We start from the raw sequence: 21,469 nt of genomic DNA, 5'->3' as shown, positions 1-21,469 counted from the left end.
ACCAGCCCTCGTTTGCACGTGGGTGTGTGCACATGCTCTCATGTGCTAACCAAGACAACGCTGGTGGCACCCAAGATGTGGCCTGATCAGATCTAAAACAGAACCAGGCCTAACACTTTTAGAACGGTCAGGAAAAACCGTGAGAGTAGGGAGGCTCCAACCTGTCCTGGAATTATCTCCAGCCTGTCCTGGAATTATCTCCAGCCTCTGTCTCACACCCAGCATTTCAGGTCTGCCTGGCATCCAGCTGTCCCCGAAACACACAAGGCCTTTCTTTTCTTGCTCCTCAGTCATTCCCATCCTGTTCCCATGGTCTAGAATGTTCTTTCCTCTTGGTAAAAATCAAGATCGAACAGTTCTTCCAGGAAGCCTTCTATGACACCCCCAATGGTGTTCTCACCCCAACCTCTGTGTCCCTCGAGCATCCCCCTAACACACGCCATTCATATCAGGTGTCCACATTTCAGTGTCTGGTCTGAGTCCTCAGCCAGACTGAATCCCAGGGGGCAGGAGCTGCTGACGACCTCTTCTCTCCTGGGCCCTGAAAGGTCCTGGCCCAGGTCCCATCCTCTGCAGACATGGACAAACACAGGGATGCCGCAGGATGCTGTGGTCAGGGCAGAGGGATGCCTAAATTGCTCATGATGGGAACTGACACTCATCTAAAGTGTGGTGACGCCCTGGGAATTTCTGCCTGCCTACCCCCGCAGCCTAGGCTCCCTCATACAGCTACCTCCCTGTACCGCGCAGACTCTGTGCTGCCTCCACGATCTGCCTGGTGGGACCCCCAGCCTCTCCCTTCCTTCCCCATGGGAGCAGGAAGAGCAGCCCTGAGGCCTTGTTGGGCCAGGCTGAGCCTCAGTGGGGCTGGGAGGCTGGGGGGCAGCTCCGACGGCATGGCCACTCACTCTGCTTGCTGAGCACCGAAGGGTCTTCGGGCTTCTCAGGGGTCGTATCGCCCTCATCTGGAATCTTGTTGGTGAAGCTGCTGGACACATAGAGCTTGCTGGTGTCCAGTGTGGCCTTGCTGAAGGGCGACATGGCCGAGTACATGCTGGTGTAGCCATTGGAGTTGCAGCTGAGGGCGGCCAGGTCCAGGGCCTTGCCGCCGGTGATAATGGGGATGTTCAGGGAGAGCTTCCGCCGGCGGCTTGGCGATGATGTCTTGGTGATGGACAGAGGTGGTGGCGAGGAGAACTTGCGGGTGGCGCGTGGGGACTTGGGGGGGTCACCGTACAGAAGCTTGTTGTTCTGGCCACTGGCAAACAGAAGCTCCAGCGACCTGTTGGGAGGGCGGGGGTGGGGGTGAACATGACAGCGTAGGCCTGCGGGCTGTCTCCAGCGGGGTTCAGAGTGGCAGCAATGGCTCCATCATTCTCATGATCCCTGAAACCGAAGCCTGAGCTGATCTTCTGAGCAGGGACAATGTGATTCAATGGCCTGGGGCCAAGGGTCCTGCTCTGGATGGTTTGGGCAGAGGATATGGACCTTTTATGCTCCGTCCCCCACCCCCTCAGGGCAGCAGCTGCAGCATCTGACCTGAAGTGCTAAGGGTCCCCTGACCTGCAGGCTGTGCAAAACCCCCTCCATCCCACACAGGGCCTGCTCCCGCCTACACACTCTGGCCTCATCTTTAGAGAGGTCCTCAGGCGTGGTTTGTGGAGTGAGGAAGCTGAGGCTCAGAGACAGGAAATGACTCATCTGATGCCTCCTACTCTAAACCCAGGGTCCTTTCCACCTGCCATGAGGCTTGAGTGTTCCTATATGCAAACTTAGGGGGATGGGAGGCTGCAAGTGTCCCCTGCTATCCTCACGACAGGGTCCCACTTCAGGCCAGGCTGGAAAGAGGTTACGCATCCAGAACATCGTAACTTGTTTCAGCAGGGCTTCTGCCCCGCGCTGCGCACAGGATAGGATTTCTCTCTTAGCCCTCACTGTTGCCTCAGAACGTAGGCACTCTTAGTCCTACAGGATAACGGTAGGAATGTCATAGGCAGGAAACTGAGGCTCAGAGAGGTTAAGGGACTCAGCCAAGGCCACAGGGCTGAGAGCAGTCTCTGAACCAGCCTCTTTGTTCTGCAGGGCACTGCTGCTGGGAAGGGAAGGGCACTGCTGCTGGGCCCCTGGGAATGATCTCGGTGACTTTTAGGGGGTAAATCCATCCTGGATAGGATGTTTTCTTCTGCTTTCTCAGAGCCCTGGGAAGCGGATCATTGAGGTGTCAGAAGGTCAGGGCAGAGAGGCAAGATGTGCCCTGCCCCAGTGAGTCCTGAGGTGGGGGCAGGAGGAGAGAGCAGAAGAGGGAATGGGTGTATTCTGGGTCATTGCATTGCTCTGGCAGCAGAGGTGTGGGTTGGGGGAGGAATGGTGAGGTTCCTGGGGAGCCCTGGGGAGCCAGTGTGATTCAGGAGCTCTGCTCCAGGCAGCCCTAGAGCTGAGGCTCTGGCTTCATGTCTTGCCTAGGGTGTTTTGGGCTGGGGCACTCAGAGAACCTCTGAGCCTCTGAGGGCTGGGATGGGCTGTCCACAACTGGGATCTGGGCAGGTGGCCTCTCAGAAAAGATAATCACCTACCATTCCTGGATGGGCTCGTCCTGGAGCAGTGAGGCCCATCAGGGGCCTGAACCAATCCCTGAACTTGACCTACTGTTGGGCAGCCTTGACCAAGTCCTTCATTGCTCCATGTCTCTTGGGAAGCCAAGGCTAAGGTGGCCGGCATTCCTTATGTTGACTCACTCCAATTAGGCCAAAAAGGGCTCCATCGTTTCTCAGAGTAGGAGGTGGTCCAAGCGGGGCAGGGGTAAGATTCCCTTCTCTCTTCCTTTCTTCCTTCCTCCCTCTCTCCCTTTATTTTTCTTTTTCCCTCTCCCTCTCTCCTTCTGTCCTCCCTCCCCTCATTTCCTTTCTCTTTTTTCACCAAACGAAGCACTGTCCTTTGATGAGGGTGGGACCCTGTGCTTCCAGGAGTGGGGCTAAGAGGTGAGAGCACCCTTCACACCCCAGGATCCCTGCAGGTGGAGATGGAAGAAGCTGAGACTGAGCAGTAGCACCAGACAGGTGAGCTATCCCTGCCTCTCTGCAGAGGGAAGCTTGGTTCCAGGGGAGAGGGGGCAGTGGCAGTGAGCGTCACACAGCTCCCCAGCACATGTTACTGCTGCTCCCCCAGGGACCTTCCAGGTCACCCCCCGACCCCGTGCAAGCCCAGTTTTCCTCCAAGACTTGGAAGCTCTGTGGGCATAGGAGGATAGGGCACCTCAGCCACCTGGCAGGGATGGCACTGATGGGCTTCTTGTAGATGGTAATGAGCTTGTCCAGGACCACGACGGCGGTGGTGAAGACCCGGTAGGAGTGCAGGAAGGTGTTGAGGAAGTCGATGCTCAGGAAGCGCAGGTCTGTCAGCCTCTCCAGCAGCCGCTCCACGCTGGCGTAGCGGATCTGAAGCACTTTGCAGGAGTTCATGGTTTTGCTGAAGCGAATGTCAACATCATCACAATATAAGGATGCGTCAGACCTGAGAGGGGAGGAAGGACGCAGGTAACGTGGGTCTAAAGGCATCTGAATGGTATCCACCAGGCCTGCTCATCACTGCTTCCCCCACACACTGACAGCCCAGGACGGTCTTATTAAGAGAACAAGCTTGGGAAGGATGACATTGAAGGAGGAGTACAACTTCGTTTTTCCAATATCCTAAAAACCCTCCATTATAAAACCCCTAGAAGTACAGGAGGAATATTACAAACTTAAAAACGTGTTGTTGAGTTCACAAGATACAAGGAACTCTGTTCACACAAATGTGTACGTGAATGGGGTGCAGTGGCTCACGCCTATAATCCCAGCACTTTGGGAGGCTGAGGTGGGAGGATCACTTGAGGTCAGGAGTTCGAGACCAGCCTGGTCAACATGGCAAAACCCTGTCTCTGGTAAAAATACAAAAGTTAGCTAGGTGTGGTGGCGCATGCCTGTAATACCAGTTACTCAGGAGGCTGAGGCAAAAGAATCGCTTGAACCCGGGAGATGGAGGTTGCAGTGAGCCGAGACTGTGACACTGCCCTCCAGCCTGGGTGACACAGCAAGACTGTGCCTCAAAAAAAAAATGTGTACATGAACGTTCTTAGCAGCATTATTCATAATAGCCCCAAAGTGGAAACCACCCAGGTGTCCATCAGCTGATATGTGGAAAAACAAAATGTGGTCTATTCGATCTGCTAGCAGCTGCCAAGATGTGAGGACAAAGGGGCTGAGATGGGTGTGAACTTGCAGGGGTCTTGTTTCAGCTGCTTGTGAACTTGAGGTCAGCAGCCTCTACAGGGCGTAGTGGGAATCAGTGGCCCTGAAGGCTGCTGTACCATACAGCGCCCTCTGGTGGTTCAACCACTGGAATCGTGTTTTATTGGTCATCCAATGGGAGCTATCAGGACTCTTGAGCAACTGTGGGTTTTCATTTTTTTGGACATTGTCTTTGTCATCATGTTTTACTTTTTGTTTTGACTACCAAGAATCTTAGAATCAAATATAGTGCTCATTACTTTTTATTTACTTCTTTATTTTTTGTTTGTCCTTATTACATACTGTTGGCTGTATCTAGTTTTTGTTTTTTGTTTTTTTTTTTTAATGAGACAAGGTCTCATTTGCCCAGGCTGGAGTGCAGTGCGGTGGTACAATCCTGGCTCACTGCAGCCTTGCCCTCCTGGGCTCAAGCGATCCTCCTGCCTTACCCTTCCCAGTAGCTGGGATTACAGGTGCATGCCACTATGCCTGGCTGATTTTTGTATTTTTTGGTAGAGACATGGTTTCACCATGTTGCCCAGGCTGGTCTTGAATTCCTGGGCTCAAGAGATCCTCCCACCTTGGCCTCCCAAAGTGTTGGGATGTCAGGTGTGAGCCACTGTGCCCAGACTATCTAGTTTTTTCTTTTCTTTTCTTTTCTTTTTTTTTGGACATGAAGTCTTGCCCTGTCACCCAGGCTGGAGTGCCTCTGCCTCCACGATTCAAGTGATTCTCCTGCCTCAGTCTCCCGAGTAGCTGGGATTACAGGCACACACCATCATGCCCAGCTAATTTTTGTATTCTTCGTAGAGACGGGGTTTCACCATGTTGGCCAGGCTGGTCTCAAACTCTTGACCTCTTGATCCACCTGCCTCGGCCTCCTAAAGTGCTGGGATTACAGGCGTGAGCCACTGCACCTGGCTCACCTGTTCTTTCGAGGGTATCTTCTACCTAGGAGTGTAGATAGTGCTCAGAGGAAGCGAGCAAATGGACATAGCCTCCCTTTCACACTATCTTTCTTAAATGCTTTTCTTTGGAAGCATTCTTGGGATTTGAAATAAACAAACAACCTTTATTGAGCACCTTCAATAAGCAGGGTGGGGGGATTTCTTTTTAGGATGAGAACAATATGGGAAAAGCACAGGGCCTGAAAGGATACTGCAGTTCAAAAAGAGACCATTCCAAAGAAACTGAGGAAATGCTGCCTTCTAAGTTAGCTTTGCTCCAAGACACAAAACGTTTTAGAAGACTCCTGATTTGGTTTCCACCAAGATGCAGGAAAATATACACTGCATCTATGGGACCTCGAGAAGCAACCATGAAGAGGGAGTAATCTGATGTCAGAAGGATTTCTTGGATGTGAAAAACAAGAGTGCTGAATTGAAGGCTGGGATGAATTCAGGAAATGGCAGATCGGACAATCAGAAAATCAGAGTGGTCTATTAAACACATTTGTGGAAGTGCCCTAGAAATCAGAGAAGGACAAAGAGGTTGAAATGAGAGAAAATGGAAGCAACACACAGTGGACAGAGAGAGGACCTCTCACTGCTGTGAGACAAAGTAGCAAACGAGAGAAGCCACGCCTGCTCATTTCTGCTCCACGGCATAACTCCACAAGGCCCCCGACTCTGTGATGATGTGCAGCTCTCTGGAAAGATGCTTTGAGGACAAAGCAGGCCAGAGCATATGGCCTCCCAGGTCTCTTGCCTGAGTCTCTATTCTCCCTACAAGATAAATGACCCTTGTCTTTGCCTTTCCCAAACATAAGATGACGTCTGATGGGATTAGTGAGGATGCCTCTGTCATCTCTAACCAGATGTATTCTCATGCCCAAACCTTTATGTGATTCTGCTTCAATGTCACTTCTCAGCAAGTCTGATGTGATTCTGCAGGTGCTGAACCCCCTACGTGCATGTAAGCTGGCTGAAACATTGTGCTGGGATCTGATAGGACCTCCCTGAAGGGCGGCTCCCGGGCTGCCAGCCTCCGTCTATAGTCCTCAGGAAGGCTTTTAAAGAAAAGATACCTGGATTCTTTAAAAGCTTGATCATTTTTCCTTTAGTCAACACTAAAAGTCTCAAAAGGAAGGCGAGAAACTGTGAAGAAGCACTAATAAAAGAAATACTGGGCTGGAGGAAGTGCCTGGGACAGCAACATCGAGTAAGGGCTATGTCCAGCCCTGGAGGCTGAAGGGGCTCAGGAACTGTCTCTCAAATGAAGCCAAGTCATTCCCACTGGGCTGCATGTTTCAGAGGGAGAGGACAGCCACTCCCACATCATGGATCCCAAAGCATCCAGCCCAGGCCTGGCATCCAAATAGGGATCATCTGACCCCTCTGGCAAGGGTTTGCTTCTAGCACCTTTTCTGTGGGCTCCTGCTTACTGGAGGGGGAAGAGAAAGTGAAGAAAAGCCCCCACATTCTCTACTCCTTCCTGTCCCTTTCCTTCTCTTTTTTTTTTTTTTTTTAAGACGGAGTCTCGCTCTGTCACTCTGTCACTCAGGCTGGAGTGCAGTGGCGCCATCTCTGCTCACTGCAAGCTCTGCTGCCTCCCGGGTTCATGCCATTCTCCTGCCTCAGCCTCCTGAGTAGCTGGGACTACAGGCGCCCGCCACCATGCCCGGCTAATTTTTTTTTTTTTTTTTTTTTTTGTATTTTTAGTAGAGACGGGGTTTCACCATGTGTTAGCCAGGATGGTCTCCATCTCCTGACCTCGTGATCCGCCCACCTCGGCCTCCCAAAGTGCTGGGATTACAGGCGTGAGCCACCGTGCCCAGCCCCTTTTCTGTTTTAAACCTCACAATCACCGTTGGTTCCAGTGCCTCTGGTAACTCCAATACTCTTTTTTTTTTTTTTTTAATTGAGATGGACCCCTGCTCTGTCGCCGAGGCTGGAGTGCAGTGGTGCAATCTTGGCTCACTGCAACCTCTGCCTCCTGGGTTCAAGTGATTCTCCTGCCTCAGCCTCCCAAGTAGCTGGGATTACAGGTGCCCACCACCACACCCAGCTAATTTTTTGTATTTTAGTAGAGACGGGGTTTCACTGTGTTGCCCAGGCTGGTCTGGAACTCCTGACCTTGTGATCTGCCCACCTTAGCCGCCCAAAGTGCTGGGATTACAGAGTGAGCTACCGCACCTGGCCTCTTTTTTGTTTTTTTTGAGACAGAGTCTCACTCACTCTGTCGCCCAGGTTGGAGGGCAGTGGTGTAATCTCGGCTCATTGCAACCTCCATCTCTGGGGCTCAAGTGACTCTCCTGCCTCACACTCCTGAGTAGCTGGGATTACAGGCATGCACCACAATGACTGGCTAATTTTTTGTATTTTTAGTAGAGATGGGGTTTCACTGTGTTGGCCAGGCTGGTCTCGACCTCCTGACCTCAATTGATCTGCCTGCCTCAGCCTCCCAAAGTGCCAGGATTACAGGCAAGAGTCACCACACCCGGTAATATCCCCAATATTCTGCAGAACTATCCTGGACTTCCGCTTCCCTGTCTGCAAAATGGGAGGGTGCATTAAAGTAGGCAGACTGGTGGCAGTGGCCCAGGGCTATGCTTCCAGACTCAACACAAGAGAGTGCTGTGATCCATTAGCAATGTCTGCCAGGGACTTTGGATGGGAGATGACTGGCTTGAGTGCCAGATACTTGCTATCCCTGCTAGAAAGTGTATTCAGTGCCTTAGAATGTGAACATTTTCTCATTGGAAATTCAGATCTGCTTTTCTCTGATCTTCCAACACTTCTTGATGAATGCTCCAAGTGGTATTCCTGTCTCCCAGGCATCAATGACAGGCGTTGCCTGAAGGGAAAAGGACTTTCTCTTTCTTTTTTTCCCAGGGACAGTGCCCCCACCTTGAGTCTACCTGCTCTTGAGGTCACATGTTGGGGCAGAGCCTCAGCCCCAGGAGCCTGGCAGGTGGAAGAAGACTTTTCAGTTTTGGGTTGCTGGTGGCTGACCTGAGACCCTGACTGCTACATCCACCCACAGAGCTGCTGTGGTAAGGCCTGGAGGCATCATGTTAGGGGCTAGTGGGAGTACTTGGGACACATAGGGTGTATGCCTTTGTCTTGCAAACCCAAAATCAGGATGCTCTTGACTCACAGTCTGAGAGTAGGGAACTGTACTAGAAACTCAGCATGTTTTGGGAGACATATGGGAGGAATACCCCCAACTCCCCGCCTATCATCCCTACACCTTTCTCCAGCTAGGCTCTCCACTCCCCAATCTCCCCATCAGAGTGGCCAGCAGCAGGGAGCCTGCCACTCCCCTGGTTTGTCTCTATCACCTACAGAACAAAGCCCCACTCCTCGCCTGTCACATTACGGTGATCTGACCCTTGCCCACTGCTCCAGCCCCATCTTTCACTACGTCGTATGGATCGCTATATTATTTAAGAAAGTCAAATTGGGCCATAAAAGAAAGAGAAATAAATAAGGAAGATAGATGAAGCTAAGTACAGAAGACTTACACTAGACACAGTATACCAAGGAGAGCATCTGCATGCTGAACATAGGAAGGGACAGAGGGACCAAAGGCACTAAATAGCCACAAGGCGACAAATATTGATGCTATGCTTAATATTCATGAAGCATATGGGACATTCAAATTTATTAGGTCTTAAGTCAGCCACCTATTGGTGATGGCTATTCTGACCCTTTGTGGCCCCTGCCCAAGAAATGCAGAGAAAGGTGTAGCTGTTCTCCAGATGAACTGATGGCTGCAGCTGTGGCCAGGCCTTCGCCCCTATACCGGGGAGAGGGCAAGTCTGTGCCATTGGCCCAAGTGTTTTCCATCGCATGGGCTCCTTGGTTCAAACTTCACTCCATCAGCAGCTATCCCATCTCCTTTCCCTGGTGTCTTGCTATGTGTTTGTAATTGATACACCATTAGCCAGGTGTGGTGGTGCACACCTGTAGTCCTAGCTACTTGGGAGGCTGAGGTGGGAGGGACACTTGAGCCCAGGAGGTTGAGGCTGCAGTAGGCTGAGATCACACCACTGCACTCCAGCCTGGGTGACAGTGAGACCCTGTCTCAAAAAAAAAATCAATACTCTAGGCCCCAAAATGAAGCATCTTAACTTAGCCTATGAATCTATTCCAAAGCCTCTAGAATAGTTTGTCTGGTAGTGTACCTGGAGACCACAATTGCCTTCATGACATGTCACTCTCCCCAACCCTGCACTCTCCCCAAACACCATGCACTTTTTTGCCTCTGAACCTATGTTCATGCTGTGCCCTCTTTCCAGAATGCCCTTCCCCCTCAGTCATTTAGCAAAGTCCAACTGATCCTTCGAGGCCAGCTCTGATGTCCCGTTCCATAAGAAACCATCCTCAACTGTGCCAGGTAGATCTGTCACTCATCCTCTGGACCTCACCTGGATTACACAGATTCCATTCTGCAGCATGCGCTACACTGCTTTCTAATACTCTCTCTATGTGTCTCTCTCTCACTAAACGATGAATTTCCCGAGGACAGAGACCCCACCTGCTCATTTCTGCTTCCCTGGTCCCCTCACTGGTCCTCCTGTGAAGGAAGCCAGGCTTTAGATTGGTAGCAGATGGGTCTTTAAAGTTGTCATTTTAATCTGGACATTCCATTCACTTTATCACCATCATAGTTCAAAATTTTGTTATTTTTTCTTTCATAGGTGATTTTAATTTTATTAAAATTAATAACATTTTAATAAATTTTATATTATTTTACATAAAATTGTGTATTGTAGTAATATAAATTATATTATATTATATTATATTATATTATATATACATATATAAAAAACATATATACATATATACATGTGGTGAGGTCTCGACTCAATGCCACCTCTGCCTCCTAGGCTCAAGTGATTCTCCCATCTCAGCCTTCTGAGTAGCTGGGATTACAGGCATGTGCCACCAGGCCTGACTAATTTTTGTATTTTTAGTAGAGATGGGGTTTCACCATGTTGATCAGGCTGGTCTTGGACTCCTGACCTGAAGTGGTCCACCCGCCTTGGCCTCCCAAAGTTCATCTGCTCCTTTGGCTGTCTCAATGTGCACCCTTTCCAGAGCATGAGTGGGTACTCGCTAAACATATAATGGTAATTGAGTGGATACTCACTAAACATATAATGGTAATTCCAGCTGTGAGTTTTATTGGATTATTGAAACGGATCTAGGAGGTAGGTAGGTATTATCACGTCCCCCATTTACAACGTGAGAAACCCAAGCTCAGAAAGGTTAAGCGACTTGTCTGTAGTCACACACAAAGCTAGGGCTGGTGACCAGGGCTGTTGCTTTCGAGGCCAGACTTTCCTGCTGTACCCCACTACCTGTTCAGCAATGTAGTCATGAGGGGAATAATTCCTTATCAACTTGTGCAGAGGCTTAAAGACCTGGTGGACCTGAAACTGCCTCGGCTAGCTCCTGGCACACAGTAGGTTCATAAAGGGCTCACTTCACATCATGCTTGACTTCAGATTGGTGGCGAGTGGAAACAAAGGATTTCACACATTAAATCATGTTCTGCATTAAATGCATCAACTCTGCGGTTCCCCAGAGCATGTATGTGAAGTAGCAAAGAGGCCTGGGTTACCCAGATGATTGTTCTGGCAACAGCAACATGGCCCAGGTGGGAACAGAGTCCTAGCATGCACCAGGTGAGCAAGGCAGGCTCAGAACTCAGAGATGGGAATTGAGGTCAGAGAGCCACTGGGCTTCAGGGTTGGGGCGGAAGGAGGGTATGGTGAGGGGGTTAGGCATGCAGGTGACCGCAAGATAATTGTGCCTGATGCAGGTGAGGGAGGATGCATGACCCAGGGCTTGGAGAGCTGCATTTAGTAGGACACCTGCTAAATCCCTCTTGTCTCTGGGGATTGTTCAAACAAACACAGTGGTCCTGGAGCCTGTGTTTTGGTTTTTCTGGTTTTTGAAATGTTCTATGTATTCATTTTTTAATTAGGAAAAGAAAAATAGTTGTTAAAAAAGAGTACATAAAGTTTCATTCCTAATGTTATATTTTAAACAGCCAAATACAAAAATAATCCACATGTACAAAACAGATGACCCATAACAAAACTAAGCCAAAGCACCATAATAGAAAACTAAAAAAAAAAAAAAAAAAAAAAAAAAAATAGATGTTGACGTGGGTGTGGTGAAAAGGTAACACTTCTCCACTGCTGGTGGGAATGAAAACTAGAACAGCCACAATGGAAATCAGTGTGGAGATTCTTCAAAGAACAAAAAGTGGAACCACCATTTGATCTAGCAATCCCGCTACTGGGTATCTGCCCAGAGTAAAATAAGTCGTTAGGCAAAAAAGATCCTTGCTCATGCGTGTTTATAACAGCACGATTCGCAAAAATGTGGAACCAACCCAAATGTCCATCAATCAATGAGTGGATAAAGAAATTGTGGTATACATGTATATGTATAAGATGGAATACTACTTAGCCAAAAAAATGAAGGAATTAATGGCATTCACAGAAACCTGGATAGGACTGGAGACTATTAGTCTAAGTGAAATAACTCAGGAATGGAAAACCAAACATTATATGTTCTCACTCATAAGTGGGAGCTAAGCTATGAGGATGCAAAGACATAAGAATGACACAATGGACTTGGGGACTCAGGGCGAAAGGGTAGGAAGAGGGTTAGGGATAAAAGACTACAAATTGGAGCCAGGGCGGCAATGGCTCACGCCTGTAACCCCAGCACGTTGGGAGGCTGAGGCTGGCGGATAACGAGATGGTTAGGAGATCGAGACCATCCTGGCTAACACAGTGAAACCCTGTCTCTACTAAAAATACAAAACATTAGCCGGGCGTGGTGGCAGGCACCTATAGTCCCAGCTACTCAGGAGGCTGAGGCAGAAGAATTACTTGAACCTGGGAGGCGGAGGTTGCCGTGAGCCGAGATCGTGCCACTGTACTCCAGCCTGGGTGACACAGTGAGACTCTGTCTCAAACAAACAAACAAACAAACAAACAAAAAAAAAACCATAAAAATAAATAAATAAAAATAAAGACTACAGATTGGGTTTAGTGTATACTGCTGGGGAGATGGCTGCACCAAAATCTCACAAACCACCACTAAAGAACTTACTCATGTAACCAAATACCACCTGTTCTCCCAAAACCTATATAAATAAAAAATTAAAACAAACAAAGAAAAAAAAAAACTAAACCAAAGCAATCATCCAAATAGCAATCACCCAACTCAAAACAAACAAACAAGAAAATATCCAAAACACCCCCAAAGACAAAGCCCAGCATCTCTGAACCCCAGTAGCTGGCTCATCCCAGTGTCCTGGCTGTCGCCTTGTGGTACTCAGTCTCTGGAATGCTGCCTGGTCAAGAGGGGTTTAGGGCACTTACTTGATCATCTGTGGCACGGTGACCTTGGAATTTTCTTCAAACGCGTTCATCATGAGCCCATTGCATCGGATGTTATCCACACACTGGAATCAGAGAGAGGACCCCAGCGTGAAAGCTCTCCATTGCTGGACCCAGGCCCACCAGGAGCTCTGCCAACTGTAAAGTTCATATGCCTTGGCTTGACACAGGGTCCTCAAGCTTCAAGGGCATTGTCCTGGCAAAGGCAGGGTCAGCGTGGAGCATCCTTTAGACTTTGGCCAGAAGTCAAGTCTCAGTTGAGTGACCTTGAGGAACTTACTTGATCTCAAGTCTTAGTTTCCTTATATGCGAAGTGGGGATAATGACTTCTACCTCAATGAGTTGACTGCAAACAACCACTGGGATGCAAAATGAATGCATCTGCCACTGACCATTCTGTTGCTGACCTCTGGGGTCCAGTGTCAAGGACAAGATCAGATCCAAGATGATGTGGGATCTCTCTCCTGGGAGGCCAGCCCAGCAGGGCCTCTGCCCCCCTGCACGGGGGTGTTGAACTGTTCTCTCTGTGCTCTGACCATCACAGTGCCAACACTTGGATGCTGTGGATGGTTTTCTATATGAAGAATGCATGGGTGTGGGGTCCTGGGGAAGGCAAGGCTACTGGCAGGAGGGCTACAGATGATTGTACATTTCACTTGGCCTCCAAAAATATTCAAAATCCAAATTTTGCTTTGAATAAAAAGTACCCGCCCAAACAAAAATAAAACCTGCATCTCTTGGGGGGGCTGCCCCTTTTCCCCTGCACTGTCCCCTGCCCTGAGTCTTCACATTTCTGCCATGAGAGGGTTTCTTCTTGGCATAGCGATGGGGAAGCCTTGGTGGCACATTACAGAATCTTCTGGTTTTGAGAATGTGTGTGTTGCAGGGAGGAGGGTGTCAAAGTCATTGGGAAGTAGCAACTGAGAGCTGGCACAGTGGGTGGTGGAGCTCCCAGGCCCAGACTTCTGGGCAGGGCCAGGACCCCAATGAGGGAGGCTTCTGCCCTTTGCATTTCTCAGTCCCACTTCTCTCACCCACCTGACAATCTCTCTAGCTTTGGTTCTACCAGCAACTGCAAAACAAAGACTTGGCCAGGGGCTCAGAGTGTTATGGAGGCAGGAGGGCTTGGTGTAGGGGCCAGAGGACTCCCACCTTGACCCATTCACTGGCATCCACAACAGCTGCAAGGAGGGCAGAGGACTGGTGGGCACCCTCCGGGCAAGTAGCCCTGGGCCTTTGACGGCTGCAGCTCACTGGGGATGTGAAAGGGCCAAGCTCAGGGTCTGCAGTTTTCTCCAGGGCTTCCTGGGTGTTTTGAAGACACGTGGGAAGACTCAGAACAGGCATGTGCTATGCATCATCCCACCCGCCTTACTCCTCTGGGACTGTGAGATGGGCAGGTGGGCCAGAAGGAAGGCTGGGAGCGGCAGTCAGGGGAGCCTGGAAGGGGCACAAAACCAAGAAGGTGGGGCGCGAGCAAGGGCAGCCGTCCTAGGTCCCATGAAGATGCTGCCCTGCCCTTTCAGTTCCTACAGGCACAGGCCTCCTGCAACCCTCTGGACCATGGGGGGCCACCAACCTCCCTCCCCTTCTCCTGCTGTTGGCTGCTCTCCTACCACCCCACCCCACAGAGAGGATGACCAAGGCTCCATCACAGGCCCCTGCTGGGCTCAGGGAGGGGCCTGTCCTGGGGCTTGAACCCCGATGCTGCTGACAGCCTCTTTCTGGACTCAAGTCTCACCCCTTGTACTTTAGGCACCCATGGGCACTCTGGGTCTGCTCACTGGTACCTGGGAAAGTCTGTGCTTCCTGGTTAATGCTCCAAATAGGGCGAATTACCCTAATGCTTGCAGCAGGCCAAAGCAAAACTAAATATTCCGTGTGCATAGTTGAGGCTGGGTTTGATCTTAGGTAGCTGCCCCGACTCACTGAAGAAGCTACCCTCGGCTTTCAGGGAGACCGTTCTCTCACTGTGAACATTACATCCAATATGCTCAGACTTTTCTGTGCATATCAATTACCTGGGGCATGTACTAAAATGTGGATTTACAGGTCACATGCCAACAATTTAGATTTGTAGGTCAGCAGGGTAGTGGGGAAAGGGGAGAAGGGTCCAGGAAACTGAAGTTTTAAAAATCACCTTGCTAGGTGGTACAGATGCAAGAGGGGTTTCCAGACCACACTTTCAAGGTGACCCAGGGGACTGTAAACGGGATGGACTAGCTGAGCTCAGCTTTGGGTACGGCTGTAGACTTGGAAGATTCTTGTATCTTCCCTGTAGAACAGTGCAGCTACTCCACCGCCCCTCCCCATCTCCCCACCAGCCAAGTCCCTGACCTGGTTAGGCATGAAGGGACCGCTCGCTTTCAGGAACAGGTGACGCTACTCACCTGGCTGATGTCACTGGTCCACGCCGCCTTCTCCTGTCTGGACGAGGCCACTAGGATGACCGTAAAGGGCGGGGAATCCTTTGGCTCCACTCCAATTTTAAAATCCAAGTGATCTATGTCTTGGCTGGATCCTTTGGCTTCCAGTTGTAAAACATAAAGTTAGCAGCATGAATGTGGACACTTTTTCAGTTGGAAAATGTTTTATTGGTCCCTGTCGTACGTACCGGTGGAGGTTCTGCATTGGTAAGGCACCAGGCCAATTGCTGCTACTTTCAGAATATTATTTTCCTAAGTGGGGAATCTCCATTTCAAAGATGGAAAAACTAAGATGTAGCTTACGACCACTCAGGGGCAGTTCCAGATTCAGAGCAGGAGAGCCTTTAGGAATCACAGTCTGCCCTCTGCCCTCATTACACCAATGGAGGTGAGGTCCCGGGCGAGGACTTGTCCAAGGCTCCCAGCAGGGTGGCGGCCAAGCCAGGGCAGGTCTAGAATGGGCCTCACAGCCAGGCCCTCCTGCTACCCCCAAGGTGGTTCTGGGGCCAAATGAGGAACTTCAAGATCTTAAACTTTTATGGATTGGACTGGACATTTAGTTCAGTTTAGAGCTCCCCAAAGCAAAAGTGAATCCTAGGTATTTTTATTACTGCTCTTAACCTGAAAATTCCTTGAAGTCTTGAAAGCTGTTTATTTGGAAAACTAAGACCACGGCTTCAAGATTCTTTTCAATGCACTCACATTAATTGGGGATGCACTGAATGGGTTAATGGTGTAAAGGGCCTGCTTTGGTTCTGTTTTGCTCTGAAGCTCTATGGCTGTGCGATGTTGAGGTGGTTTCCTTCCCCCTCTGGGCTTCAGATGTCCTCCTGTACAACAGGAGTGGGACTTGATTTCTGAGGTTCCTGTCCCTTCCAGTTCTGACACCTGAGAATTTTAGGAGTCCTTGCTGGGCACGGGGGAGCCCATTGTCCTGGGACTGTGCTGGAGTCTCTGAGAAGTGGGTGCCTGTGTGTGAGCGTGTTTCAGGTGGGGGACGCTTGTGGCCATGCTCCCACCTCCCTGGGCCTAGGAGGGTAAAGAGCCTTGGGGTCCGATAGTGCCACTTGAGTCTAGGCTTTCCTGTCGACCTGCTGTGGCCAAGATGAAAGAAGGCTGCACTTGTAGGAAGGCTCCAGGTAAGCTGCCTCCTCGTTTATTCTTCCCTTGGGGAACCACTTGGTTTGGCCCTTATTGGAAGGGCATGAGGGGAGCAGAACCCAGTGGTAGCAGGGGCTGAACAGGGTGCATGCATGAGGGCATGTGTGTGTGTGTTTGTGTTTGCCAAGTGTGTGTGTGGCAACCTCCAGGCCCATGCCCATCCCCATGCCATGCTGGGCCTGCGATGCTGAGGTGCTTCAGACACAGCCCACCCCAGGATGCCCAGTCTGAGGAGGGAAAAGAGCACGGGTCCTGCTGGTGTCCCCACAGAGCAGGGTATCCAGAGGCATCTCTGAGGGTCTTGGCTTGGGGTCAGTAAAGAAGGGAGATAAGTGCCAACTTTGGCCCAACAGTAGTGATCACTCCCCCTAATCTGAATAATGACCCCACCTCCAATTCTGATGCCTTGGGAGGTAAATCCCATCAAACATCACAGCACCAAGGACTCTGCCCTCTGTGCACTTCCCCATTCAGCTCCATTTGAGTTGTTCAGTCCCTTCTCACTGAGGTCTTGCCTCCCCTCCTGGTCCCTGCTAGGGGATAGTTCCCTCTCTCAGGACCCTCAGCCCTGCAATCCCTCTGTCAGTGCCCCCTGCACATTCTTTCCTTTTCTACTGCAGGACAGAGATAGGGCTGGGTGTCTCCCTGGCTCCCAGCATGTGGCCCTGAGAGTCCTTGTGCATGTCACATGCAGGTGCATGAATGAGGGGTGCTCACCGAGATGCCATGACCCCAAAACCTAACAGTGCCAACTGGCCCAGCAGCCCAAGGAGCTTGGAAGGAACCAGGAAGGTGGATCAGGGTCATCACCTGCTGGGCTGGGAGCTCTTTCTTTAAAGCCTCAGGCTCTGGCCTCTCCACACCTTATTGGAAGTACGAGGGGAGCAGAGCCCAGCTGTAGCAGGGACTGAATAGGGTGCGTGCATGAGGGCATGTGTGGACCTCCCCTCTGCACTTCAGCATCCTCCCTTCCTCCCAAAGAAACCAATGCCTGGCCCAACCTTTAGGAGTGAGCATGTGTGTGTCTGTGCAAGCACACACATGCGCCCATGCAGCCTTCACACTCACCTTCCTCCTCCGTGCTTTCTGGCTCCTCCAATAAAGTGCAGTCAATGAGGGATATGACTCCGTTCTGAAAAAGAGCATCAGGGGCTACTTTGGATGGAGGGGTAGATGTGCTGGTTTAGGAGTCCCTGGATGATAGGGCTGGAAGGGACTTTAACAAGGAGCATCCATGTACACACACAGATGTATGGATATATTATATGCCAAGTGGATATTTTGCTTTTTCAGTGGAAGAACTTTATCCTCATATTAAGAAGCTCAGTGAAGTGGGTCAAAGGGGATTGTCTCAGAGAGGCCCTCCCCCATCCAAGCTTGAGTTCAGGTCATGGGTGGAGCGGCCAGAACCTGGCCTGCTCGACCCTTTCTTGCTTCCACAGCAGTTCCAGGGCATCGCTTCACAGCCTTAAGTCTGCAGAGGTTTGAAATCCCCCATTTTGGGCCAAAGCTATCAGGTTACCCACAGGAAGACAGAGGCTGATCTTATGGGTATTGTAATTCTCATTTTACAGGTGAAGAAATGAAGACAGAGAAGTTGCATGCCTTGTTCAAGGTCCCCTGGCAAGTTAGCAGTGAGTCTGGAGAGAGCCTCAAGGGCCCGATCCCAGTCCTGGTCCGTTACTTATTTTTAATTATTAGGAATACCTGGAAAAATGCCTCCCATCCATGAGTGTGTGAGCATCTCTTGGGTAGGAGGTCCCTTGATATTGTAGTGAGAAATAAGAGTGGCCACAGCTGTGGTGGTTGTAAGACATGTTCACAAATTCTGTCACATTTTTCTTTTCAAAAGGCAAAGCCTAATTCCCTTCCTCTTGAGTGTGGGCTGGACTTAGTGGCTTACATCTAATTAAAAGAATAAATCAGAAGTGATGGTGTGCCACTTTGGAGATCACAGCCTCCTGCTTGCTCTCTTGCTGTCTCTTGCATCACCTGTTCTGGGGGACACCAACTGGCATGTTGTGGGGAGAGGTCTATGAATGAGGAACTGAGGCCTCCAGCCAACAGCCATGGAGGTGTGCCATCTTGGAAAAGGATAGGATACTCTGGCCCCAGTTGAGTCTTCAGAACACTGCAGCCCCAGCTGACATCTTGACTGCAAACCCCTGAGATGCCCTGAGCCAAGACCACCCAGATAAGTTGCTCCTGATTTCCTGACCCACAGGGAAACTATGAGGTAATAAATGTTTGTTTTAAGCTACTACATTTGGGGGTAATTTATTACATAGCAACAGATTGAAGTAAAACAACAATGAATAATAAGGAGACCTGGCCATGTGACTAATTTATATATGAAAGCGCTTGCAGAGCAGGCTGCCCCTTGGGAGGCAAAGTGGACCGCCAAACCCTGGGTTTGACTTCTTGCTTTGCTCTTTGATGGCCTTGGATTAGCCCCCAGGACTAACCCACTGGGCCTCAAGCCTGCCCAGTGACATCATCATTTGGAAAGCCCCATCTAGCTCTGACATTGTCTTACTTCAGGGTCTCAAAAATTCTTACAGTCGTTTTAAATCTTGCAGATCTGTAGTCTGCCCCCTTCAGAAAGGACTTAAGGCATTCTATTGCCACTTGTGATATTTCAAGAGAAGTGATTTGAATTTTAGCTTATGGCTATTGGAGAGTAGAGCACAGTGATTAAGAACACAGACTCTGGAGCCAGACTGGCTCGGTTCAAATCCCAGCCCTGCCATGTGCTGGCTTCTTCTGTCTCGCTTCCCTTATCTATATAAAATGGGGAACATGATAGTATCCGTCTCAGTGGGCTCTTCTGGGAATTAAATATACATAATGTATTTGAGCGAGTTCTTGCCCCATAGCAAGCATTATGTAAGGGCTTGATATTAGAAATACAAGTTCATTATTACATAATTAAGAGTGACAATGTCTGTTATCCAGTGAGCATGCAGTGTGTACCTGACATGAGAACTCCCTCACTTACTCCTCACGGCACTCCTATGAAGAAGGTATTTCCACACCCTTTATGCAGATAAGGAAAGTGAAGCCTGATGAGGCCTGGTGACTTGTCTGAGGCCAAGTACTGGTGAATGGCAGTGCTGGGATTTGAGCTGATTTCTGAGTCCATGTTCTTCACCAATGTGCTAACAGACTTTTAAAACTAAAAACAGCTGGGTACGGTGGCTCATGCCTGTAATCCCAGCACTTTGGGAGGCCGAGGCTGGTAGATCACCTGAGGTCAGGAGTTCGAGACCAGCCTGTCCAATATGGTGAAACCCTGTTTCTACTAAAAATACAAAAATTAGCCAGGCATGGTAGCGGGTGCCTATAATCCCAGCTACTTGGGAGGCTGAGGCAGGAGAATCTCTTGAACCTGGGAGGCGGAGATTGCAGTGAGAAGAGATTGCACTATTGCACTCCAGCCTAGGCAACAAGAATGAAACTCCATCTCAAAAACAAACAAACAAAAACCCCCCAAAACCCCTACAAAAAACTAAACACAAACAAGCAAACAAACAAAAAACTCCAGATAAAATAAAACAAACATAAAAACACGCTTTTGGATTTTCAGAGCCTTCGTGTCTTCAGTTTAACCTGTCCCCACTGACCCCTGCCACCCCCAAGCCTAGACAGAGCTCTTCTCAGTAGACACTCCAGAGCTAATAAATAATGAAAGCTTTCCTTGATACATAATTTGGTTAAAACAGAAGTATTCAATATTTGTAAATTAATTTCCCCTTGTGCAGCCAGCCAGCTAATTTGTGGCTATGTGAACATAAGCAGTATACTCCCTGAAGCCATTGTTGGGTCTGTTAGCTCTGCAGGAGGTTAAGGGCCAGGCATCCAGGGTCTGGAAGAATGGCTTCTCTGATGCTGTGGCTTAATTAAGAGCACCCTCTGGCCCTTTCCAGGCCACAATATGTTCAGGCTTCCAAGGTGATGAATGCAGGACTGTGGGGACTGTAGCTCACAGAGGCAAGTGCTTCCTAATTCACAGCAAATCCACACCCACTGTGAGCTCAGCGCTAACTTATCTGTGCAATGTCTCTGTGAGGGCCAATGTCTCTATCTGATAGAAGAAGTGTGGACAGGGGCAGGGGTCTTTTCCAGGGTCACATGTGTGTAAGGGATGGAGCTGGTACTGATGTGGAGCTCAGAGCAATGAGACAAGCAGTGGGCTGTGTCGGGGGATAGGAGATCCTGCCCAGGCCACAGGCTTTACAGCAGAGGTGGCACCTGAACAGGCCTTTAGGGATGTGAAGGCGGTCTGCCAGGGGAGAGGAGGCTGTGTGGCTGAACAGACAGCATGAGCAAAGGCCTTGGGCCTACGAGGAGGCAGGAGCAGGTCTGAGATACTCATTCCCTCCACCTTTAGGGATGAGCTGGTTAGCTGAGCATTGGGGGCCTCACACAGGGCTGTGAGGTCTAGAGGCTCCGTGTGGAGAAGCTCAGCAGCCTCCAGGGCTCCTGTGCTGGAGGAGGGAATGCTTGAGAAGGTCACTGGGATGGGCTCTGTCAGAGCTCCCTTGGGGTGGAGATGAAAGAAAGGCTCTGAGTGATGCCTTGGCCCTCAGCCAGTGGAGGCCCTCCACCCTGCCCCTCACACACACCACACACAGACACACACACACACCACATACACAGACACAAAAACACATACCACACACACACAACATAGCTCACACATAGACACACACAGATACACACATACACACATCACACATACAAACACACACATATACACATCACACACACGTCACACATACATACACACGTACACAGAAACATACACACACCACACACAGACACACACACACATATACACATATACCACACCCACCCACAACATACATACATATAAACATACACAGATATACACATAGGTACACATATACCACACACATACCCACCACACCTGCACACAGAAAGACAACACATATACACACATACATATGCCATATACCGTAGACACACACACACACACACTGAACACACACAAATGCACAGAGACACAACACACATACAAACACCTACACACACTATACACAAATACACATATCATATACACAAATACAGACACACATATATACACATACATACATATACACGCCACACACACAGACACAAACACATATACACATATATCCATACTGATATGGTTTGGCTGTGTCCCCACCCAAATCTCATCTTGAATTGTAGCTCCCACAATCCCCACCTGTCATTGGAGGGACCCA

The 21,469-nt window shown here is 49.7% G+C and overlaps 1 protein-coding gene across 6 annotated transcripts in view; it reads right to left on the bottom strand.

Annotated features, from left to right (window-relative positions):
• Window positions 1–21,469, bottom strand: part of RASGRF1 (Ras protein specific guanine nucleotide releasing factor 1) — a 127,319-nt gene that overhangs the window by 40,727 nt on the left and 65,123 nt on the right. For 4 of the 6 annotated variants that reach the window (XM_033189252.1, XM_033189255.1, XM_033189254.1 and 1 more), the window contains exons 11-15: window positions 17,289–17,352; window positions 15,024–15,160; window positions 12,616–12,698; window positions 3,253–3,510; window positions 909–1,282 (exon numbers count right to left, since the gene is read on the bottom strand). In XM_033189252.1, the coding sequence (XP_033045143.1) occupies window positions 909–1,282; window positions 3,253–3,510; window positions 12,616–12,698; window positions 15,024–15,160; window positions 17,289–17,352 (916 nt within the window). Of the gene's footprint in view, window positions 1–908; window positions 1,283–1,805; window positions 2,760–3,252; window positions 3,511–12,615; window positions 12,699–15,023; window positions 15,161–17,288; window positions 17,353–21,469 lie in introns of those variants that run through there. The other 2 variants (XM_033189253.1, XM_033189258.1) reach the window with 2 other exon arrangements.

The sequence above is a fragment of the Trachypithecus francoisi genome, unplaced genomic scaffold (assembly GCF_009764315.1).
Source record: "Trachypithecus francoisi isolate TF-2019V2 unplaced genomic scaffold, Tfra_2.0 Lachesis_group3, whole genome shotgun sequence".
Classification (NCBI taxonomy): domain Eukaryota; kingdom Metazoa; phylum Chordata; class Mammalia; order Primates; family Cercopithecidae; genus Trachypithecus; species Trachypithecus francoisi.
This window is presented reverse-complemented; position numbering and strand designations above follow the sequence as displayed.